Below are 25,809 nucleotides of genomic sequence, written 5' to 3' on the forward strand. Positions count from 1 at the left end.
TGTCCAATCTTGTTTACACGCCGGGCGCAGGTCATTGACCTCCAACTTGCGTTGTTCCAACAGAGAAGAGCAAAATGTCTGGCTCCCGCAGAACGTACCGCACTCTCCCGCTGGACGTACCGCACTCTCCCGCAGAACGTATCGCACTCTCCCGGAGGACGTCCCGCACTCTCCCGAGGGAAGTCCCGCACAGCGTCCTGCACTCTCCCGCAGAACGTCCCTCGAAAATTGATGCGTATTTCGTGGCCTGTGCTGTACCTACCAAAACACTTGAGTTCATACTGTCAAAATGGAATGGCTTTGAACAGGTGTTAATTGAGGTAATCCAATCAAATCCAACAGCCAATCAGCAAGAAGAAAAGATTAGGCTGCGTCAGGTTCATGCTTGCATGCCCATATATGGGCATGCCGCCGAATTTCTTTCTTATTACGTCACGCGCGTACGCCCCCGCACAGTACTTTCCTATGGGGACCGCTAAAAAAGCAAATAAAACGATTGTAAAAGCTTGTATCACAAAAATTTAAAAAACGCCTAGGGGTATTTGCCCACTGTACCTCCATACCAAATTTCAGGACCTTAGGCCCTAAAATGAAGAAGCTGAATCCATTTAAAGAAATGGCAGGAGGAGAAGGAGAAGAAGAAACATCAGAAAAAGCAATATGGTTTCACCACACCACGAAGTGGTGTGGTGAGACCATATTGTGGTGAAACCATAGTGAACCCATAAATATCACAATTGAAGTTAAGTAGACATGCATGGGGGGGCCAGAAACCTAGAGGTTTATATACTGCCCTTCCCAACACTATAAGATTAAATGTTACCATTGATACTGAATGAAACAAAATTTTAACGAAGAAGACAAAAATAACAGGAAATAAACAGAAACAATTGGATGAACTAATGAAACAATACAAATCATCCATCTGAACAAATAAAGAAGACGAAACAAAGTTTAGACTGTCCATTCACTTAAGGCTCTCACATTCGCTTTGGAATCAGTACTTTGGACTACGTACTATTCAAAATTCTCGACTCCAGCGAAGCTCGCGGTGCTGTACAGGTTGGGTAGACTGTCGCAGAAGGTGAGGTTGAACCGTGGGTAGTACAGGAAGAAGGTTTCGCACATTTCGTCCGGGGTTCCAGGGCCACCCTGTGGAACAAGGCAGTAGTTTTAGGGACTGTACGATATTTAGCGGGGAGGGAAGGCCGGTCGTCTAAAGGGGGGCGGGCCTAGGAAAAAAAATTGAGCCGGGGGGAGGGCCTAGGAAAAAATATTTTAATTTAGGGGAGGGCCTACGTAATTTTTTTCCAAGATCCCTTCTCTACAACGTTTTTATACAATTTCAAAACATGATTAACTTCTGTCCCATACATATCGTAGCGAGTTGCCGGTCATTGGAATCGGCAGAATTTTACATTCCAATAATATCGATCCCTATCATTATAATAGATTCACCCAAATCTCCCACATTCCACTTCGAAATCTTGCATTTTCGCCAAGAACAACAAAAGCACCTCGAGGGAAGCACAGTTACAAGGGATACTACAACGTGAAAAGGTAAGAAAATGTGTTTAGTCTTTATACCCTCTCTGAGTTAAGCTAGTTCTTCTACATGTAATGCAGCAGCTCATGACCTGGATACAAGCCTAGTTAGTTTACGTCCGCTAACTGGCTAATGATTATAGTCATATATTTTGATGAAATGATAAACGAATGGAGACTTTTAGTAAGTTGTGTGTGTTTCAAATTATAATAACAACTGGGTTTTGTGATTTTAGTAGAAATGTTTTTTTAGGTTTTATAGATGTTGAAATCTAAGTTGGTGACAATGTAAAATTGTACAATGAACTTAAATGAATGAATGACTGAATGAATGAATGGTTTATTATGTAAAACATCGCAGCCATCAGGCTGAAGTACGTTTCACTTACATAGTACATAAAATATTGCACAACTCAATTTAACGAATAACATACAATATTACCAACTATTAAAATAAAATATTACAGTAACTAAACATCTGAGTGTGGTTGATTTACAACGTATTATTATTTGTATTAATCCGTCTCAACAGAGACGTTTCAGGGCTGTTTTGATACCGGTAGGGCTGTTTTGAGTTATGACCAAAAGTCCTACTTACATACGTAACCTTGTCCTTGTGCGTTGAGCGGTAAGTGCATTCAGTAACCAGAGTATCACCCTGGAAAAAAAAAGCGAAAATGTCAGAAGACCGGTTCAAACCACATATAAGTCTTAGATAGATGAATGTGTTTATCCATAGATGGTGATTTGGATTGTGGCACATGCAGATCCATTTGTATCGTTTGTCGTCGTGATCATCTCAGTCTGTATGTGGTTATTGAAATTATTCCCCATAGCAAGCCATCGTACTATGTCCTTTGAACGGGAATATTTCTGAATCAGTATTATGTATACCTCAGGGGGAACCTCTTACGCAAAACACGTCACAGCTAACGAGAAGCGCAGGAATAAAAACTAGGGACACAGAATCAACCATGCAGACATACTCACACACACACAAACAACGAATACCAATCACCTCCCTACACTTAAGTTATTATGTAACGACCAAAAGTCGCCAAGGATATCAGATTTAACTAGAGTCACGATATGTTGTAACATACGGGACCCCAAGTCGAACTGGAACGGCGGTCGGTATAGACTTCTGAGGCACCTTTGACCTACCCATGACGTCACGCATCTCGAAGATCAGTGAAAATGGGTGAAACATTTGATGAAGACTATGCATATGGGAAGTAGTGGAAAACCCGATGTTGAACTATTGTAAAAGAAAAAAACAACTTCTCGTACCGGGTAGACGGTGACTTCTTTCTTCAGCATCCGGAAAAACTGCAGATTGAAGTCGTAGTTGTCGTCCCGCGCGATCTCGGTCTCCGTGCCGTTGTGGATGAGACGGGCGCTCATCTTCACACCCAGCAGGTGGGAGTGAAGCTCAAGGCCGATGATGTGGATCGGCTCTCCAAGCTCCTCCAGGAACTATCATGTACAACGTACAGAAAGAGGCGTAATTAACGTTACATAAAGTAAAGTGCTGTCGTGTGGCGTAACGGCAGAGTGCTCGGCTCAGAACCAAGAGGTCCCGGTTCTAATCCTGCCATGTTCTCCAACTAGCCCCTCCAGGAACTACATACAGAAGGAAGCGTTGTTTAAAGTTGAGAAATTTGTTCCAACACATAGAAAGAACCAAGAGGTTTCAACCAGTCACTCTGGCCTTCTTCAATAGAATGACCCAATGACGCTTGTCACATGGCTTCTTTAAAGTGTGTCGTCAACCCTGGGCACCCTAGCAACATGCTCTGAGACTCTTTATACGAAGATGGACATTACCGAGTTGAGACAGTTGGTGTTGCAGAAGCCTGCCGACACGAACCCCTCAGTGCGAGGAGGGACGACGTGGCGTGAGTTCGGGCCCCCTAGCTAGCAACATTCTCAGGAACTGCAGGAGCATTTTTGTTCCCTTAAGATAAAACGTACTTACCGCGTTGAGACAGTTGGCGTTACAGAAGCCTGCCGACACGAACCCCTCGGCGCTAGGCGGGACGACGTGGTGCTTGTTCACCAGCACACCGACCTCCAGGATGCCCATGTCGTGGTCCCTCAGCTCAGGCGTCAGCGTCAGCCGCAGCCCCGAACTGTCACGGATTCCTACGGTAAAGACGGGCAATACTATGTCAGTACTACTTAGAGTGAGTGAGTTTATTAGGATCCTCATGTAGCATACATGTGCATGACAGTAGCTATTCTTCCTATAGTCCGTTCTAGCACACAGCACGACAATCACAGGGGAATATACAAAACATAAATACCCTGACAACAATTATAAAGAAATAATGTAACACACAACTTAACATAAGGCCATATGCATCAACTTAAAATAATTACGATGAAGATTATTAAGATGACGAAGACTCCGTGAATAATTTCAAAAGGCTGTTGAATGATTGAATAGCAATTGCAAAGTTCTGTATTTGCAACTACATATACATGAGTACATGACTCGGACAACCCCTAAATCATAATCACGTAACTACAAAAAGTGATTACAAATTATCAATGTTTAACAGCCTTATATATGCAAAAACGTATTTGTATTGAAAGTATAGTCTAATGTAAAAGTCGCATAGATGTGAGCCCATGAAAATAGGCAGAGGAATGTTTGGTAGTTTCTAACCTGACGCCAGCTGAGGGTTGTCGTAGTGCATCTCCACAAGTACATAGCGGCTGTCGTCAACATCACCGATAGGGAAACCAACGTGCGCAGGATATGCCATAGCCTGGAGAGAAAAGAGATACGCTGATGCAACATGTATAGCTGTTGGTGTTGTGAGGAATTATGTAAGCAAGTAACATATGATTTCTAAAAACTCAGAATATTGAAAATATTGACAATGACAATGACAATGACAAATATTGAAAACTCAGGATATTCTAGTAGTAAAATGTCCGGGAATCCTAAGGGTGGCAAGAGACAGTATCAAATTGACCAGGCAGTATCCATTGGCCAGATAGGGTGTCATATATGACCCTCTCCGGCCGATGGATACTGCCTGGCCAATTTGATACTGTCTCTTTCCACCCTTAGGATATACTTGGAGATTAACACACACACACGCCCACACACATGAACACGCATACACAGACTCATTGTAGACAGAGAGAGAGACAGAGAGAGAGAGAAACGCAGAGAGAGAGTCTCAGTCCTTCTCTCTCCACTTCATCTCTCTAACCCAAAATTTTCTCAGTACCAAGAAACGGCAGGATACACAAACAGACACAACTCCTTTGCAGGCTGAATGAATAGTACAAATCGGCCTAGGAACAATCATGTTTAGTTGCCCAGGGTAGTTGGCCGGCCATAGAGTCCCAAAGGTACATTCTTTTAGGCCGATTTCTACCATTTATTACCTTCGCCAAGAAGGTTATGTTTTCAGTAGCGTTTGTCTGTGTGTGTGTGTGTGTTTGTGTGTGTGTGGTTTAGCAAGATAACTCGAGAAGCAGTGGATGGATTGAAATGAAACTTAGTAGGTGGGTAGGTCTTCATAAGACCTAGAAATGATTAGATTTTGGGCCCCCTGGCGGCTTTCCTAGGTACTGCAGCTGAACTTCCGGTTTTGATATCTCATGTTCTGGACATGCTAGGGTCACGAATTTTGGTTGGTAGATAGCTCTTGGGGTAGGAAAGAAGTGTCATGAGTTTGGGTCCCCTAGCGCCTTGTTCTGGAACTGCAGGAGCATTTGTTGAAAAAAAATTGAAGGGCGATATCTCAAGAACCGGTTGACGTATTGTCGTGATTTTTGGTATGTAGGTAGTTGAAGTGATGCTTGACATAATCAGATGGCAATTATGCAAATCAAGAGCTAATTTGCATAATTAATGAGGAAATTTTATAAATCTGCTTTGTTCGATAATAGAACTATGAAACACTTGTGACATCTACTTGAGAACGAGAAAAACATCTGAGGATATAGATTATGTAAATAAGGACCTAATTTGCATAATTAATGGCAAATTCTTATAATTCCATAGTTGTAACTGCTGCACCCCGAATTTCATACTTGCCACATTTGGAAGTTAAGTGAAGGTGAACATAAATAAACATAATTTATTCAAATCATGACCTCATTTGCATAATTTGTGTGGAAGTGCTATAATAGCCTTTTTGTCAAGATAAGGCTGTCATTTGGTGGAGAACATGATCAACTGATACAATCCATGCAGATGAGGCTCTTATTTACAAAATCAATGATTAAAATTGCAAGGGTTAACATCATTTGGCGAAGGTATGAGATCGTGGAACTCTTGTTCAGCCTGCAAAGGAGTCTGGTGGAGACTAGCAGTGATACCTCAGCCCCGATGGCCCAGGCTGCCAGCAGGCTCCCTCCGTAGCATGGGTACCAGTCGCGGGGCATGTTGGGAGTGTAGCACTGATGTCCCGGATGTTCCTGGGGCAGGAAGGTGACGCTGCTGTCCTTCTGACAGCTGTAGATCAGCAGGTGATGCACCACGCCTTCATTACCGGGTGTGATGATGGGCTCGTACTGAGGAAAAATCAGGGGAAAAATCTTTACTCATTTGTAAAATCAGCCCCAAGGCTAATTTCTTGTACATTGCCAAAGAACGCAAGGTCAAAGGGAGACAATTACCGTCTGATCAAGGAGGTTGAACATTACCCCCCCCCCCTCCGGTCTGATCAACTTCTTACACTACTGCTATAATACGTTAATACTGTATTCTGGGGTTTGACTTCTGTGAAGGCAGTGTAATGGCAACATGACATTGCCAGTTCACCTTCAGCCTGCAAAGGCACACAACTGGCACCGAATTTGTATTGGGCATGGGGTTAGGCTTAGGTGAAAATGGTCTATTAATAAAGATGAAATAAAGGATTATAAAAAAAAGGATTCAATAGTATGGTCCCGAGTTTAGGAGACCCACGCCTCAAGCAAAGAACCCACCGCACTTATCCAAAAGAGTAGGGTCCTTCCCTGTGAGTGATTCCAATCTTACAATCAGGTCTGAGGGTTGGCATCTTGAAAATGTGAAAGGAACATGCTGTGTCCAGAATTACATAATATATAGATAAAAAAGAACGAAAGACAGACACCTTTATCATGTCTTTACCCTGAACAGAGACGGGGGGCGACACAAGTTACCTGGCACGTATGACCCGCTACTACGGTCACGTGTCTCTGACGTCACGTTCTAAGAGTAGACGGGTCCATTCCGTGAACAAGGTTGATGGAGTCAACCGAAAATTTGGGGTAAGTCCCAATTCTATATCTAATGTTGGAAGTTAAAGTTCAGTCTTTATTTCATACCTTTATCATGTGGTGTTTGCCGGCTAGTTCAGGCAGCTCAAATACGCGGCACCAGTAAGTCGTGTCTTGGTCAGCAGGAACGGAGACCTGGATAAGAAAAAACAGAATCGTCACGCAAAAGCAGTAAGCTCTGTCTACATCGCAACGAGCAGACAAGTACAGATGGCATGAATATAAGGGTGATGAAATCAATGCAATTTTGTTTGTCATCAGCAAGGGCGTGACGTCAACAAACGAAAACAAGATGGCACCTGCATGACGTAAAAGTTTTAACATGGCAGCACTCTTAGCGCCGTGTGAAAACAATGCAGTTTTAACGTTTGTTAATGCTCATACTAATAGGATAACAATTGTAACTAGAAAGGTAACGTTTGCAAGGGAAATACATAATGTTTACCTTCGCATATGGTCTGCTCTGTTAATTCTTACTCAAACACATCAAATATATGGGGACAGCAGTCTAAATCCCTTCTGCTATGAAATTGCAACATGATGTAACCCAACACTAGTTACCATAGCAACAGACACATCATTGTTTCAGGTCAGAGGTCACTGTTTGGAGAAGAAAAAGAAGAAGAGGAGGAGGAGGAAGAAGAAACTGAGCAAAACAATACGTTTGGGTAAACCTTACATTGTTCATGAGTAGGTCAACGGTTGTGTAGTTTGTTTCCTTGAAGTTGTCCGGAGCGATGATGTTACTGAGCAGGACCGTGCTCCTGGTCCCCCGGTTGGACCCGTGGTAGGCCGGGCCGCTCGGGCCGCTCTCGTCCTCAGGGTCGTCATCATGCCATGCCCACAGAACCCGCATGGTGTCAGCCTGGGAACGACAAACATGGGTTACTGTCACGTTTGTGAAGATTAATCATCCAGGATAATACTAATAAGAAAAGTTTGAATCTTTACTTCTGGATAAAATAAGAAAATAATGTCAGACGTTTCAGACGCCGTCCGGCATCTTTCATCAGTGAAATATTCAAAATTGAGATAGAACTCGGAACGGCACCGTTAATTCTAAAAGTATTTATGTTCTAAATAAACAAATAATAAGTTAGCAACAAGCGTTCTATAGATTCTATATACAATACACATGGTAAAGTATTAACTAATGTAATGATAAAGATAAGTGAGTCCCTAGATATGCTGTAAAGTAGAATCCCATGTACTTGAAAGTTCAACTCTAAGTCCTCCCTTCCTGTTGAGTGATGGTTTATAAAGTCTTTCATAAATCGCCTCCTTGACTCCACGCTCAAACCAGCGCGCCTCCCGGTCCAAGATGTCCGTTGATTCAAGATGAAAAGAATGTCCTTTATGTTTGTCCAGATGGTGCCATATGGCCGAAGAAAATCCACTGTTACTGGCCCTGCAGTGTTGCTTATATCTTTCCTTGAGCGGCTGACTGGTCTCCCCGATGTACGTTTCTTGGCATTGATGATCTTCACATTTTAGTCTGTAAATGACATCCGATTTCACACAGTTTTTAAGTTTGTCCTTTGGATGAAACAACATCTGTCTGAGAGTGCGACATGGTTTGAAGTTGGTGGCGATGTTGTAGTTGTGTAAGATACGTCTTATCTTCTCCGAAACTCCTTGGATGTATGGGATGGAAATGTTGACTGTTTTAGTCCTGTCTAACTGTGAGTTTCTTGACGTCTTCTTAGATGAGTCGGAAGGCTTAAGTGCTTTGTTAAAAGTCCATTGTTGATATCCACACTTGGATAGAGCTTTCTTGAGGTGAGTATGTTCCTTGGCTCTGGCTTCAGCCGAAGTAATCAAGGTGTCTGCTCGATGAAACAAGGTTCTTATCACACCAAGTTTCTGTTCCAAGGGATGGTGAGAATCAAAGATGAGATATTGATCGGTGTGAGTAGGTTTACGATAAACCTCCACCTCAATGTGACCGTCTGTCTCTACATGTAGTTTGGCATCCAAGAAAGGTAGTGTGTTATCTTGACTGGTCTCCTGAGTAAAGCTGATATGTTTGTCAACCTTGTTAATGTGTTCGAAAAAACTGTCCGCCAATCCCTTCTTGAGCCGACACCATGTGTCATCCACGTATCTAAACCAGTTGGCAGGAGGGGTACCAGGAAAGCTATTGATAGCTTTAAGTTCGAACTTCTCCATGTAGAGATTGGCCACGATAGGAGATACGGGAGAACCCATAGCGCAACCTTGTACTTGCTTGTAAAACTTGCCATCATAAGTAAAATATGTACATTCAAGGCAAAGTTCCAAGAGTTGACAGATCTGGTTGACTGACAATTTAGATCTCTCTTTCAGGGTGTCATCAGCTTCAAGGAATTCTCTTACCACTTCAACAGCTCCTTTAGGGGGTATGCAGGTAAACAGTGAACATACATCGTAGGATGTGATAATCTCATCATTTTCAACACAAATATCCTTGATTTTGTTGACAAAGTCTTCACTGTTTTTTACATGATGTTCTGATTTACCAACCAGAGGACCAATGATGTTGGCTAAGAACCGTGCAAGTTGATAAGTCACCGATCCTATGCTGGAAACAATTGGCCGAAGAGGGATGTTATTTTTATGTACAACCGCCAGCCTTCTATGGACTTCCAAAAATACATAAAAATAACATCCCTCTTCGGCCAATTGTTTCCAGCATAGGATCGGTGACTTATCAACTTGCACGGTTCTTAGCCAACATCATTGGTCCTCTGGTTGGTAAATCAGAACATCATGTAAAAAACAGTGAAGACTTTGTCAACAAAATCAAGGATATTTGTGTTGAAAATGATGAGATTATCACATCCTACGATGTATGTTCACTGTTTACCTGCATACCCCCTAAAGGAGCTGTTGAAGTGGTAAGAGAATTCCTTGAAGCTGATGACACCCTGAAAGAGAGATCTAAATTGTCAGTCAACCAGATCTGTCAACTCTTGGAACTTTGCCTTGAATGTACATATTTTACTTATGATGGCAAGTTTTACAAGCAAGTACAAGGTTGCGCTATGGGTTCTCCCGTATCTCCTATCGTGGCCAATCTCTACATGGAGAAGTTCGAACTTAAAGCTATCAATAGCTTTCCTGGTACCCCTCCTGCCAACTGGTTTAGATACGTGGATGACACATGGTGTCGGCTCAAGAAGGGATTGGCGGACAGTTTTTTCGAACACATTAACAAGGTTGACAAACATATCAGCTTTACTCAGGAGACCAGTCAAGATAACACACTACCTTTCTTGGATGCCAAACTACATGTAGAGACAGACGGTCACATTGAGGTGGAGGTTTATCGTAAACCTACTCACACCGATCAATATCTCATCTTTGATTCTCACCATCCCTTGGAACAGAAACTTGGTGTGATAAGAACCTTGTTTCATCGAGCAGACACCTTGATTACTTCGGCTGAAGCCAGAGCCAAGGAACATACTCACCTCAAGAAAGCTCTATCCAAGTGTGGATATCAACAATGGACTTTTAACAAAGCACTTAAGCCTTCCGACTCATCTAAGAAGACGTCAAGAAACTCACAGTTAGACAGGACTAAAACAGTCAACATTTCCATCCCATACATCCAAGGAGTTTCGGAGAAGATAAGACGTATCTTACACAACTACAACATCGCCACCAACTTCAAACCATGTCGCACTCTCAGACAGATGTTGTTTCATCCAAAGGACAAACTTAAAAACTGTGTGAAATCGGATGTCATTTACAGACTAAAATGTGAAGATCATCAATGCCAAGAAACGTACATCGGGGAGACCAGTCAGCCGCTCAAGGAAAGATATAAGCAACACTGCAGGGCCAGTAACAGTGGATTTTCTTCGGCCATATGGCACCATCTGGACAAACATAAAGGACATTCTTTTCATCTTGAATCAACGGACATCTTGGACCGGGAGGCGCGCTGGTTTGAGCGTGGAGTCAAGGAGGCGATTTATGAAAGACTTTATAAACCATCACTCAACAGGAAGGGAGGACTTAGAGTTGAACTTTCAAGTACATGGGATTCTACTTTACAGCATATCTAGGGACTCACTTATCTTTATCATTACATTAGTTAATACTTTACCATGTGTATTGTATATAGAATCTATAGAACGCTTGTTGCTAACTTATTATTTGTTTATTTAGAACATAAATACTTTTAGAATTAACGGTGCCGTTCCGAGTTCTATCTCAATTTTGAATATTTCACTGATGAAAGATGCCGGACGGCGTCTGAAACGTCTGACATTATTTTCTTATTTTATCCAGAAGTAAAGATTCAAACTTTTCTTATTATGGGTTACTGTCGTATTCAGAACTGTGTCTATCTAGTTCAGTGCCTGGATGTGCCTGGTTGTCTCTTGCTATCGTATCTAGAGCCGTGTCTATCTAGTATTGCTCCTGAATGGGTTTAAGAGTTAATAAAATTGATTTTAATTTCAGGTATAATTTATTAGATAATGTTAGTTGTGTATATATCTTGTTCTAACTATTTATTGTTGTTTTCTATGTCATATGCCCAGGTACATGTATGTGTTAGGTGTGCACGCTATCAGTATGCTTGCTGCCTAGTGCACACTTTGTATTGTCATGTTACAATTCTGAATAAATAAAATAAAATAAAATTAAGAGTTAGGATCAGGCACGGTTCTGGATAATATGCAAGAACGTAGATTTGCTCCCGACAAATCCAGAACCGTGTCTGGATGCCAGTCATTTTAGCTTAATAGTACGATCTGTTTTCTTTTCTAAAAAGGATGTCACCCAGAGTATCAGAAGCGTTTCTCCTAATGATAGGGCAATCTCAACTTCAGTATCAATCTCCTTGCAGTGGCATTTACTTTTAGATATTCATCATCATCAAGCATTAATTATTAAATAGCGACAGTAACGCTTTCTATACTCACGTTGATGACGCGGTCTCTGACGTCACAAGTCGTCAGCTTCCGGTTGAACCTCAGGACGGTGTGAGTCCCGTTCTCGTTCCCAGACACCAGCTCCCAGTCCTGACTCTCGTCCACAGGGGGCTGGGACTTTGAATCGGCATACCGGTCCTGCGGAGGAATGAATGAATGAATGATGAATGAATGGGGCCATTTATTGTACATATACATATCCACTTGGTTAAGAAAAGCTGGCCACGAAAAAAGAAACTTTAGGTTTACAGACACGTGTGCATTTTTGAGCTACCAATAGCTCTACTATAGAGGTCACATATTCGCATGGAGCCATACTTTTGAATCGCTTACAAAACGGTACTACTAACTACTATATGTATTTTTTGCTGTCATTCTGTTTGTCGATCGTTTTGCAGTGAAAATATCACTTGCAACATTTGCCCACTCGGACGTTGACCTGACATATGCATGTCGCAGATGTCCAGTTCATTGCGAAATTCTATATATAAATACACATAGACTATCCTGAACCGTGTCTGAGCATGGTCTTGGATAATAGCACGGTTCTGGATACACGTGGACTATCCTGAACCGTGTCTGAGCATGGTCTTGTTTAAAAGCACGGTCTGAGCTGTTTTCCCCGGTAGGTTTTCCATGGCAGGAGTTTAGCCGGGTGGCAGAAATTAGAAAACCCCGGATAAACTCCTATCGGGTGCCAAACAACCTCTGGCCGGCCGGAACACCCCGAACCCGACTCGTTGAGTGTGGTAACCAGGCTAACATAGCGAGTACCATGGCGGTTTTCTGCATGCTAATGCAGGGGCAAAGACACAGACAACCTGCAGCTGATTCGGTTCAATGAACGTCCACAAACTATTAAAACTCCACCAGACTAATTTCTGCTGAATAGCCAGCTATAGTAGGACTAAACAGATCCTACTAACTCAACTGGCCAATTTTATCCCTTTTTAGGCCGATTTTCACTATTTATTAAATGAAGACCTTTATCATGCACAAATACCCACTGGGTTATACGAACGACCAACGCCTTCGCTGTTGAATTTAACTCATTCTCTGTTGAATTTAGACTTTAGTCCCTTCTCTGTTGAATTCAGTCCCTTCGTTGAGCACAACTTTTGTCGCTTTGGTCTTTCGTAGGGTTACGTGCGGGGTACAATAGCAGAATAGTACACGATAACGTTACTTGTGTACATTGTCACACGTGAGTAACCACAACATATGCTAAATGCATGGACTATATTGTGAACATCCCCTTTGTCATGGCAGCCAAACACGGTATTTCTCACTGCTTGTGAGAGAACGAGCAAACCTTAGGCACAGTTCATTACTCTAGACTAGTAAGACAACTAGTGTCCAGACCCGTATTTAGCCTGTAAGACAGTTTTGTGGAGACTGTCCAAGCGGAAAAGATGAGTGACGCCTGTGTGTGGAGCGTTCTTTAGTTCATTGTGACCAGGCATCCGTGCGGAACTCCTGTACCTAGCCTCCTCTGTAGACGTTCCAGGATTTTTAGTTTATTTATTTATTTATTATTTTATTATCTTTTTTTATGATCAAACGTAGATCGCACGTAATAGATGATCCATATAGAAACTTTATTTGCAAAATCATGCCCGAAGGCTAATTGCTTTTACAATCAAGTATAATACTCATTGCAATACAGTAACAGGAGACAGGTAACAACAGTCTGGAAAAACTTCTACCTCTACTACTACGCTAGCTATATTAGAAGATCTGGCCGCCAACCTTACTAGGGATATAGGTACGAGCCGGAGCTTCTATTGCGTGCGGTCAACGTAAAAAAACGACCTATCTTGGAACGTCTGCAAAGGAGGCTGCGTGTCACCTACAGGTGTGCGGTACGTTCTACAGGTCATTTAGACCAGTCATTCGTGCGGAACATCCCGTACCGCCCTGTACCACTCGGGGCCATGACATTACAAAATGACATTACAAAATGCCACAAGGCTAAACACGAGATACAAGTGAAGATAGAGTCCCCCTACAGCTATCAGCTCGTACTAGTCGAGGATAGCCTCCATCAGGCCTTCCTAAGCAGTTATGGACAGTAAGATTCGGCAAAAACGCGGACTAGTAATAATTTTTTCTACCCCAAAATGACACTGGCCAACAATTTTTTGCTTTGTACACAATAATGTATTATAATGTATATGAGGGATGTACTCGTATATGTATATATTGCCTGACTTGTCTGTTATTTTTGTAACTCTGCAATTCAATGAGTTTTATCCCCGCTGGAAGGTTTGCTTTTTGTGTCACGAATTAAATTCTCATGTAAATAACCAGGATGACCTACTTAGAAAATACCTGTCTACGTCATAATTATTCTACGCGTCTTTTCCCTCATGTACCAAACAACTGACATGACAATAACAAAAAATGGGAAGAATCACCCATTAAACGTCAAAAGTAGCCTCCACCAGGTCTTTCTACGGGAATACTGATCGTAGAATTCTGGAAATAGTCCTGAGTAAGGCGAGTCAGTCCACGGAAGGTTGATTTTTTTCCCTCCTAACTGCGCGGCCAGTCAAACCCCGAGGCGGCCAAACTCCCCTGGCATATATTCTGCTATATATAGCCAGCGTAGTTAGTCTGGTAGAGACAACTAGTACGTCAAAAGCATCGGTCAATGATTTTGTACACAGCTACAGCTCGTGCCTGGCCGCGCCTGATATTGAGACCGACAATGCCATTGTTGACAGCCTATTTTTCTTAGTGGTCTTCAGAAGAGCCTACCGCACCGCCACTGCGTTCAAGTTACCGCTTCCTTCCCACGGTAAATACACCTTTAGAATTTAGAGCCGAAGGAATGCAAGGTCAGAATGGCACACCGCACTTCTAATACTAGTGGCAAACAACTCCTGTGCCATGTCGTAATCGTTTATTTTACTAGACGAGACCAATGGAAGATCGTTCGATCAGTGCGTTAAACAAGACCGAGGCACCTATCCTGTTTCACATAGAAAAACGGGCCAAAAACAACAGATGTAGCTACTAATTTTTTTTCTAAAAAAAAAGAATTAGGACTCACGGTGAGGTGCGCAGTCCCGTCTTTGACCCAGCCGATGACGATGTCAGACCCCGGCATGCCTCCGTTCGGGGAGAGACCCAGGCCGACCCACCCTGTCGTCTGCACCCGGGCCTCCAACTCAATCTTCTCATCGTCAAACTTCCAGAAGAGTAGAAACTTCCCGTCTTCGTCCAGGAACTCATGGTGGGTGAAGTCGGCACTCGCACCCACAAGTTGTCCGTACAAAACGATAGTAGTTGCCGCTAAGACGAGAAGACGCGAGACAGTTTCCATTGTACGATGACAGCTGTGTTCACGTCGTGTTACAGATAAAACCTACCTGGTCAGGCTGGTTACGATATATAACATGCTAATTGTCGTTTGGGCCGTACCAAAGATGGCGTCATGGAAGGGGCGCCTTTTTTAGACGTGTGAGAAAACTTACGGGGGCAAACTTGTTGCAATATTCTACTCTACCCGTTCTATAATAAGATCAGAAAAGTACGGATGCATACAAAAAGAAACAAGAAAATATTTTCCATCTGTAAAACAAAACAGTTCTGGCTACATGTATGTATGCACCCCTTGAGAGGTTGTACTTCCCTGGTCAGTAACCTAAAACCACCCCCATCATCCGGTTACATCGGTTCAAACAATTACAGGTTTTGTCCGAACGAACAATGACCTTTTTGGACGAATGGACGATGTTTTGTCCTAGTGGACGATGACCTTTTTAATAGGACATATGGCCTAATTTCTGTGGATGACCACGTACCTTGACTGACCAGTGACATGTTGTGCACGGTCTCATTATACAGGTATCTCAGATGAAATTCTGAGTGACTGACCAGGTATTTCATCGTTATTACTTAGCCAGATGGAGTCGAGTGTGAAGCTTCTGGGATTACAGTTGCGTGTATCATTCGTGTACATGTTTATACTTCGTTGATGTAAAATTTGGTATGAAGGTAGGGTAAAAAATACCCTCAGGCGTTTATTCTTTTATACAGGCATTTAAAGTGGCTTTATTTGGGATTTTATCATATATGGTATGCACTACTACATTTGGCACAAATGGAATGCATGACCATACTTGGCACAGCGGACCTACTTCAAGTATTACACATCAGGTGGGAGTACTTTTTTCTTGCTGATAACGTGATCAAAGCTATAATGATATTTAAACGGATATTCGGTTGCAAATCTCCAAGCAAGTTCATAGTGGTATGGGTTGCTGATCTTCATACTGTATAGCATCGAAAGGTAATCTCCAAGCAGATACGAAACATCACATGGCGGTCTTGAGTGTATCTGTTACTGAAAAACACTTTTACTATAAAGTACTGTATGAGGTTTTCGAGAACCCCTTTGCTGAAAAGGTCCAATTATTATATGATTTACTAAATTGTTATTAAAATAATTCTATATATTCAATAAAAGTAAAAGTTCGAAATGAATGTCGGAATAAAATATTACTCAAAATAATGTCTGAATATATTTGATGATATACAATGTCAATCCGCGAGAGGGGAGGACTTTCAAGAAAGCATTACTCCACTTCTTCTCCAGCTATTGCAAGGCGTAAGGCATATTACTTTAGTGTTATATTCTTAAAATTTTGAATTACTAGTTTTACATACAGCCCTTTTTGCACCTATTGCAAATTTCAAAACTACTTTCGCAGACACTCAAGAATCTGCAATCAAAACGTACATGATATAGTAAAAATTATAATATTTTCATCTTGAAAATTATGTCAAATCATGATCACGTCAGCCTTACGTGATGTATGTCCCCTCAAAATCAGGAAGAATTAAATCTATTACTTTTTCTTAATCAAACATTGTTATTATATATACCATTTCTTGAACATGTCTACTACAATGTTGTCTTGGGATACCGTAATACAAATTACTTGACAAGTTTTTGTTGTTGTTCCCTGACACCTACTGCTAACAAAATTTTAAAAAATCACTAAGACCTAAAATTGAAGATAGAGTATGTTTTCCTCTCATGCACAATAATTAGTTCTCTTTTAATACGACCATTCTTAGACAACGACAGCGTTCACTGTTTCTTTTACTACGCAATACATTCAAATTACAAAAAATGCGTCTTTACAAATATTCTGATTTCAGTAACTTCTTTTGTCGACAGTGCTACGTACCAATGTCCTTGTAAATGCATATCGGTTACAAAGCCGTCGAAGTAAGATCACGTGTCCAAATACAAAGGAGCTTTGAAGCACGTACACTTAAAAGCATGTACACCTGTACAAAGGTGCCTTATACATCTTTCTTGAAAAGGCTTCAAACCAAAACACACGACTTAAAATTCAAGCAAATAAACTCTCAAAAAGCATCCGCCATCTTTCTTCAGCTACTGAAAAGGAGTCATGTGACCAAGATGTTAATGGTCAACACAGGTTTCGTGAATGTTGAGGATTATAATTCTTTTTTTTTTGTATTTTACATAACATAAACAAAAAAAACAAACAAACAAACAGAAAACATCATTCACTAATCCAGAGAATGAAAAATACAGTGATATTAAATATAAAGATTACATTGAGCTGTATATAAAAAAAGATATTCTTTGCTGCAACACAAACACTTTTGGTTCAACGCTGTCATTGATCAAAGTTGTTTTTCTTGATCAGGTAATATAAATTGACTTTTGTATCATTTCGGAGTCTTGCAAACGTAGGGAAGCTCCCAGCTGCATTTGTGGTCGTTCCACTGCCCTTTCTTCCCCTTTGCGCGGATCCACATATTGCTGTCGTCCTGTTAAATGTTACAACTGGCATCAAATACCACACAAATAACTTTCATTTTTCATTGACAAAGTATTTCACATCAGTATCTTTGGTCATTATATAGTAGACTTTTTTGCTTGCTTAAAAACATCACATAAGATTATTCTATTGACGCTGCATGAAAAATGAATTTAAAATGTTAATACCTTGGAGTACATATTACCACAATCCCCAGTCTTGCCCCAGAGGTTTCTACCAGGTTCACCCGGAGCCCAGTTTGTGTAGGAAAGTGGTGAACCATCCGTCCACTCCCATCGTCCATCCGTAAGCTTCAGTCCAAAATAGACGAGATGTCGAATAAACCCTAAAGGGGCTGGAATAAAGAAAAAAACGTGGTTTTATTTGACATTTGGTTGGCTTCGATCTGTGAATTTATTGCGAGATGTTTGCCTTACAGTTACTAATGTCATGTGAAATAGGTCATTTTGGTTGACTCGTGCCAATGAGCAATTATAATATGTTCTTTCTAGAACAAGTATAGAATGTGCATTCTGTGACTATCGATTCTTTTTATTTTTTAATGCTACACTATTTAGCGACTATGTGTAGCAGTTCAAATCTAAATCAAAAGTCGATTGTCCGACCTAAATTCTTCCCCCCTCCCGGCATGTAGGTTTATTTTTTTAAAAATGTATTTCAAAATCGGGCCAAAATGTTGAATAATGGGCCTTTTAGATAACAGTTTTTAATTTTAGGAATATTCCATCATATCAACTTTTATATGCAGCAAGGTAGAAAAAGTACGGTAAGACCATAAGGCACAATGAACAAAATTCATCAGAAGTAACTTGATATTATCTCAAACCGAAAACTTCATGAAAATATATATAAACTGAACATGGTATTTCATTGCTTCACAGACTTTTTGAAATAAAACAAATATAGTGAGAGATTAAAACGACAGTTTAAAAAACGTACATTTTTTGTTTGCATCCCACTTATCCATTATTTCTTTCTAAATCCAAAATTGATTAACAAAATGACAATAAAACACCACCTACCATTCGAGATAAGACGTGTAACAAAGTAATTCTCGTCAGCGCTTGTAACAGAAGCAAGGTTTGCACCATGCTGTCTGCACTTCCGGTTTGCAGTAGACCAGTCGACTTTATCTGTAAACAGCTTGTAGCAATAGTTGTTATATTCGCTCCACCCACTCTGGCATGGTGGGGCTGAGAAAAAAAACACCAGTGTTGTAACATAACGTTAGGGGGTGGGAGGGTACGGACAGACTTTCAGAACAAACTCTTGTTCTTTAAAAAACCTGGGTAAAATCTAAAACTACCTTTTTCACACCTATTACGCCAGAAGGTTGTGGTTTTAGTAACATTTGTATATGTATATGTTTATGTGTGTATGTATGTGTGCATGCATGTGTGTTGGTAAAGCACGATAACTCAAGAATATGTGATAGGTGAAACATGGTATGTGTATAGGTCTTGATGAGAGCTCGAAATGATTAAATTCTGGGATCCCTAGCGGCTGTTATGGTACTGCAGAGGAATTTGTTAGAGACTGTCATTGGGTGGAGAATATGATCAACTGATACAGTTCATGGAAATCAATGAAAAACATTAACAATTAAAAAGCATGGGTGCGTGATACTCTTGTTTTAGTATTTATGGTCATTACTGTAACAGAAAAACTCACATTGCTGACAGTTTGTTCCAGTCCATCCACCAAAGCAGATACAATTATATCCACCACCGCTGTTCTCACAGCGTCCATTCTGGCATGGTTTTCTATAGCACTCATTGATGTCTGTGATTAAAAAGTACCAAATGTGTTCAGGCTAGAACTCGTGAAATAGGTAAAAAAAAAGGAAAGAAGGAAAACATGTTGAGATTTAATAGTGATTCTTACCAAAATTAGCAACTTAAATAAAGAAAAAGGTCACCTTTTTGACAGTTCTGTCCAGTCCATCCATGTGAGCAGGTACACGTGTATCCGCCATCTTGGTTCACACATTGTCCATGATGACATGGGTGTTTGTCACACTCATTGATGTCTGCGTGGAAATCAGAAAGATTACTGTTTTTTTCCAGCAACGATACATCGGAGTCTATGTTTCTAAGCAGCTTTGAAGTCTATCACCAAACATGAAACCAAAGTTGGCAAAAAGGAAATAAAGACCCTATCAAATACGTCACGGATAATATCTCACCTTCCTGACAGTTTTGTCCCGTCCACCCGTGTGAGCAGGTACATGTGTATCCGCCATCTTGGTTCACACATTGTCCATGTTGACATGAGTGTGTGTCACACTCATTGATGTCTGCGTGGAAATCAAAAAGATTACTAACTTTTTCCAGCAACGATACATCGGAGTTGTGAGTCAAATTTAAGTTCCCGATCAACTTTCAACTTAAGTCAATCAGCAAACATGAAACCAAAGTTGGCAAAAAGGACAGAAAGAACCTACCAAATACGTTCAACGTATAATAATTCACCTTCCTGACAGTTCCGTCCAGTCCATCCAGGTGAGCAGGTACACTTGTATCCACCATCTTGGTTCACACAGATTCCATGTTGACATGGGTTTTTGATACATTCATCCAGGTCTGTTTGAGGGTGGAAATGATCGAAATCGTTACATTCCTCAAGACGCAACTAGTACGATTTTGGATATGTCTGAGTACTGACGTTGAGTACTGAATAGCTAGCTATTATAGTCATTTTTCTTAAGATTTTAAATATATATATATAAAAAATACAAAAAAAATTAATTTTCGCACAGGCGCAGTACGTCCTGCCGACCTGCTCATTACTTACCAGTGGTTGGCAGTGACGTCACAGTTGTCGGCAAGGTCCCCGGATCAAGACTGGTGCTCTCCAACGTAGAAGAACCTAGAGTGAAATGTTTGAGGGATGAACTGTTTTCCGTGCCCGGCTTCATAATGTTCTTGTTGTTTTGTTTTTTTACACTCATTTAGGTCAGTATTTAATAGAGAATATTAATATAGCATTTAATAGAGAATATTAAATGATCTAAAAGTTTACATACCGGTAAATGATCTAAAACTTTACATACCGGTATAATATGATTTTGGATTAGACTGAGTACTGACACACATTTGAAACTAGAAAGGTAACATTTGCAAAGCAAATGCATAATGTTTACCTTCGGATATGGTCTGGTCTGTTAATTCTCACTCAAATACTTTCATATGTATGATCAGATAGCAGTCTAAATCCCTCTTGCTATAAAACTGCAACAATATTTGCAATTGGAATTGTCAACTGCAATTGTAACACCAGTTACCATGGTGAAAGACGGTCTGGTTCAAGTCATTGACCAGGTCAGACGTCAGTGTTTGGAGAAGAAGAGGAAACGTAGCAAAAACAATATGTTTTCCTTCGGTAAACATAAATAGCTTTCCCTAACCACCAACCAGCTATGGTTTGGGTGCGTTGGGAGCAGTATTTCCAGATTTACCCTATGCCTACCTTACTATTAGAATCGAATAAAATTTGAGTCAAATTTGACGTCGACCCCGAGTATGCCAAGAAAACTGCTGACCTACTCGCAACCACCAGCCAACCAGTCCCAGACATATTCCTGTCCCCAGTCTACTCCCGAATGTTTTCAACATTTTAAAACATTTGGCCGGTGCAGGCGAACTGTAGCCAATATTTTCGAACACCAGTCAACCAAAGACAATCGTGTTCCCAACCTACTCCAAGCCATGGTTGGGGCGAGTTTGTCAATGGCTTTACAGGTTTTGAGAAATATTGCCCTTTTCTTGCTTGTATTTTGTTAGCATTATTTTTAAATCACGCGTATACGTCGGTAGAAAGACATACATGGGAGAGCCGGAAACCTGGTGGTTTATCTTAGGCTCTCCCCAATACATGTATTACAAAATTGTAAGAAAAATTACCATTTTTTCTAGATGAACCAAATTTGAAACAAAGAAAACAGTAATAGCAGGAAGTACATGCTCATTACTTACCAGTAGTTGGCAGTGACGTCACAGTTGTCGGCAAGGTCTCCGAGTCAATACTAGTGTTTGGAACCGGGAAAGCAGATGGAGTCAAATTGTTGCGGGCCGAGCTGTTTTCCATGAACATCGAGGCCCAAGACGGAGTGCCTGGCTTCATTATGATCCCCGCCATGTTGTCACCATTCTTTGAATCATTTGCCACCTGTACAAACAGGCAGATAACATGAACTAAAAGGCAATACAGACGTATCAGTGTTCGTGTAATATGTTAGTTATAGCCCACAATGTTCCTATGTCTAAGATCCCATACCGTTGAAAAAGTTGAAAAAAGAAAGGAGAAAACTGTTCACACCCTTGTTTCTTCGGTCTTTTATTATTTAGTTATATCCCAGTTAAAAACGGGTGAAGATATAACTCACTGTATGGTTAATGAAAGTTTATTGCAAATTCATGTCCGAGGGCTAATTGCAAGAACATGATAACACCAGTAAACAGTAGAATGATAATAAGTGATGCTAATGCTACTTGATATATACACTTGTGGTTATTGTTGGGTTTGATTTCTTTTCCGTGTGCAGTGGAGTATGAAATGGCCGACATTTTGTGAGATATATGAATTGGGAGGTGTTAATAGAAGTGCAGTTTTTTGTAGGCTGGGAAGGTGAATAAAGCTGGGGAACATTTTGGCGACCATTTCAAATAACTGGTCTCTTTAGGTGCTATAATGAGGACAGTGACAAATAAAGTGCATTTCATCCTCCACTTCGTTTCCTGTACAATATTTACATATATAATACTGGTTATACGAAAAGGGGGTTCGCCAGGCGTCCACCCGGGTGAGTTGTATTGAATCACCAGCTTCAAAGTTTCGCATGGTCTTACTACTCTTTTCCGAAAGATGTGGTGGGTTGTGGCTCTGCCTAAACACGGGACCTCCATGTTTTTCAATGGAAAACATTACTGTAACAGAAAAACTCACATTGATGACAGTTCGTTCCAGTCCATCCGTCAAAGCAGATACATTTATACCCACCACCGTTGTTCTCACAGCGTCCATGTTGGCATGGGTTTCTATAGCACTCATTGATGTCTGTGATTAAACAGTAACAAATGTGTGGTGTGTTTAACGCCTCCATTTAACGTCCTACGTATACCCGAAGGACGTTCCTAGCCAAATCTAGGCACACTTTTTACCTAAGTGAAATGAGGCAAGCCCTGTTCAGTATACATATAATTTTTGTTCCAAAAAATCTTCATTCTAATTTCAAAAGGAAACAATACATTATACATATAATTTAGTTCCAGTATTTCCCAAGGCACAACATAGGGGCAAGGTGATGACTTTGAACCCTGGACCTATGGGTTCTGGTCCAATCACCCAACCATTACGCCACATAATCCCATGTTATATTTTCATATGGTCTCTTTGGATAAAGACAACTAACTAGTAATATCAATAACCTACCTTTCTGGCAGGTATGACACAAGATGAGAGTATTGCCAACGTTATCACCAGGAGACCACAGCCCAGTGCAAGCTTGCAAACTCTTTTAGACTTTACCTCGTTCCACATCTTCATCAGATGGGCTGAGATGAAATATAAAAGATAAAAATTGGATTGGTCTACGTACAGATAAAGAAATAGGAAAGAGAAAAAGAAGCGTGTCACAACGCACAAGGCATTCCTAAGACATTTTTCAAGGCAATAAAACAATAAAAACAAGAACAAAAGATAAAAAAAATTATTATTATTATTATTATTATTATTATTATTAATATTATTGTTATAAATACTGCATAATTCAATGTTTCGCGTCGTTAGGCATTACATTTCGTTACATAATTATTCAAGTAAATACTAAATGAAAATATATTACAAAACCTCTACGATGGGCACAACGCAGTGATCCTTTAGTAATGTGCGCAATATAGTCTGTGTAATAAAAACTTCCGTCAGCGCCTTTAGTGGACTCTCCCCACAGATTTTCGGGGGGCGGCTGGATGCGGCCGGCAGCTGTAAAGCGATTTAGGCAGGCTATGTGTGCAATGACGAATCTGGAAACGTTGTGGGTTACAACTATATGTATGTAAAACAGCAGACTAACACTCTGGTGATATTGAAAATACTACAAGAATTACTGTTGTGGTGAGCATGGCTAAAAGTGTATGTATGTTGCATTTAATATATGAACATAAACTTACCTCTAGCCTTGACTCCAAAGTTGACACCTTCAGGGTCTTGGGCATCCTCTGGTTTCTCATTGGAGGGAGAATCTTCATCGTGCCCTGTGTCAGCGTTCCCAGGCATTTTATACCCGTAAGCATCTTCTGGCTTCTTGTAAGCATATGAGGGAGAATCTTCCCCGTTTTCAATGTTAACATTCTCAGGCATTTTGTACTCGTGACAATTTTCTGCTTCCTCGTGGTCAATGGAGGAAGAAACTTCGCCGTGCCATATGCTAATGTTCTCATGGTCTTTGTACCCGTGAACATCCTCTGGTTTCTTGTAGTTATAGGAGTGAGAATCTTCGCCGTACAAATTGCTCATGTTCTCAGGAATTTTATGCTCGTGAGAATCCTCTGGTTTCTGGTTGTCGTGGGAGGGAGAATCTTCGCTTTGACCCATGCACACGTTCTCAGGCATCTCGTATTCGTGAGCATCTTCTGGTTTCTCGTGGTCATAGGAGTGAGCATATTTGCCGTGCTCTAGATCTGTGCTCATGTTCTCATGTTCTTTGTACACGTGAGCATCTACTGCTTCCTCGTAGACATAGGAGGGAGAATCTTCGTGTCCCATGTTCATGGTCTCAGGCATTTTGTACCCGTGAGCACCCTGTGGTTTCTCGTAGTAATAGGAAGGAGACCCATCGCCTTGCCTCATGATTATGTTCTCAGGCGTTTTGTACTCGTGAACATCATCTGTATTATCGTAGTCGTAGGAGGGAAAATCTTTGCCGCACCCTATGCTTACTTTCTCAGACGTTTTGTATCTGTAGGCGTCTTCTGATTCTTGTCCCGAATACACCACTACGTGATCTCCCACGTGAAGATACCGTAGTTCATCCGCGGCAGGCTGCGGGTTGGTGTGGGTACAAGTTACACTATCACTGGGACTAGCAAGTGTTTCTTTGTCGATGCCGAATGTGTGGTCATACGTATGTTTTGGGCACTTAGCATCTTTGCGTTGAGCTTTATCATCTTTCTCAATTTCTTTTTTAGATGTAATGGTCACGTCTTTCTTTTGAGTGCAAATTGTCTTGGCGTCCTCACTCTCCCCATATATGGTGGCCTCCAGAGATAGCTTTGTGTTGCTTGCCGCCATCCTGTCTTCTAACAAAATATAATTTCATACACCTTGCAATAAGCTGTTGACATGGTTTCTACATGCTGTAACGGGCAACCATTAATATTAATTACGTATATTATTTTTGATTACAAATATTCTACTGATTTACGCATTTAAATAACTCATACTTTATATATTTGACGTTCGTAGTCGTTTTAAAGTCGATGCTTTTGCACTGTGAAAATAATGAAAGTCTTAAATGTTTTAAATAAATTAGCTACAATTCAGATTGTTTAGCTTATTTCATTTTTTTTTACTTTATAGACCCAACTCCCAAAACCCAGTGAGGGATTGTTTTATCGTCAACATGTCAGACTAACCAACCAACCAACCAACCAACCAACCAACCAACCAACCAACCAACCAACCAACCAACCAGCCAACCAACCAACAAAGCCAACCAACAAAGCCAACCAACAAAACCAACCAACCAACCAACCAACCAACCAACAAACCAACCAACAAACAAACAAACAAACAAACAAACAAACAAACTAACTAACAAACTAACTAACTAACTAACAAACCATTGAAACAAAGTATTTTTAGCTTTTAATAAATTGAAGCATAGTGACATCTATCAGGAAACACCGGCAACAGGACTAGAATATGAGCATTTGTTATTGACACACGTACTGAATGGTATATACGTAAATGAGTCGTGTTTTTTTTCATGTATGAAAGAAATTGCTCTGCAACATCAGAATAAACAGAGAAATGATATGGCCCCAGGAAACATTCTAATACTTAAAACTGAAAACGTTTTTTTTTATTCTAGGCTGGTTCTAGTAATTTATTGACGATACAAAGGCCTCACATATACCTCTAATGCTTAAAGTATGAAATAATGAAGGTGTTCCAAGAAATGACAGTAACTGTCAATATCAGTTTTTCCAGTCCCTATTTTTTGCCTTCCTGAAATTGCATTC

General features: G+C 40.7%; 2 protein-coding genes across 2 annotated transcripts in view; both read right to left on the reverse strand.

Moving 5' to 3' along the window:
- Window positions 1–15,128, reverse strand: part of LOC109467581 (DBH-like monooxygenase protein 1 homolog) — a gene marked incomplete at its 3' end in the record, with an annotated part of 18,981 nt that extends 3,853 nt beyond the window's left edge. The window contains exons 1-10 of the mRNA XM_019765599.1: window positions 14,797–15,128; window positions 11,733–11,879; window positions 7,496–7,681; window positions 6,865–6,951; window positions 5,890–6,084; window positions 4,217–4,319; window positions 3,524–3,690; window positions 2,836–3,021; window positions 2,144–2,203; window positions 1,019–1,152 (exon numbers count right to left, since the gene is read on the reverse strand). Of these exons, the coding sequence (XP_019621158.1) occupies window positions 1,019–1,152; window positions 2,144–2,203; window positions 2,836–3,021; window positions 3,524–3,690; window positions 4,217–4,319; window positions 5,890–6,084; window positions 6,865–6,951; window positions 7,496–7,681; window positions 11,733–11,879; window positions 14,797–15,069 (1,538 nt within the window). The remainder of the gene's footprint in view (window positions 1–1,018; window positions 1,153–2,143; window positions 2,204–2,835; window positions 3,022–3,523; window positions 3,691–4,216; window positions 4,320–5,889; window positions 6,085–6,864; window positions 6,952–7,495; window positions 7,682–11,732; window positions 11,880–14,796) is intronic.
- A 4,330-nt stretch (window positions 15,129–19,458) lies between these two features.
- LOC109467582 (protein eyes shut-like) lies at window positions 19,459–22,603 on the reverse strand. The gene is made up of 6 exons (XM_019765601.1): window positions 22,514–22,603; window positions 21,544–21,736; window positions 20,363–20,437; window positions 20,041–20,151; window positions 19,755–19,865; window positions 19,459–19,598 (listed from the first exon to the last, which is right to left on the reverse strand). The coding sequence occupies exons 1-6, from the start codon at window positions 22,589–22,591 to the stop codon at window positions 19,459–19,461; spliced, it is 708 nt and encodes a 235-aa protein (XP_019621160.1). The 5' UTR covers window positions 22,592–22,603.
- Window positions 22,604–25,809: the final 3,206 nt, after the last annotated feature.

This window comes from Branchiostoma belcheri, unplaced genomic scaffold, assembly GCF_001625305.1.
Source record: "Branchiostoma belcheri isolate BF01 breed outbred unplaced genomic scaffold, Haploidv18h27 scaffold182, whole genome shotgun sequence".
Taxonomy (NCBI): Eukaryota; Metazoa; Chordata; class Leptocardii; order Amphioxiformes; family Branchiostomatidae; genus Branchiostoma; species Branchiostoma belcheri.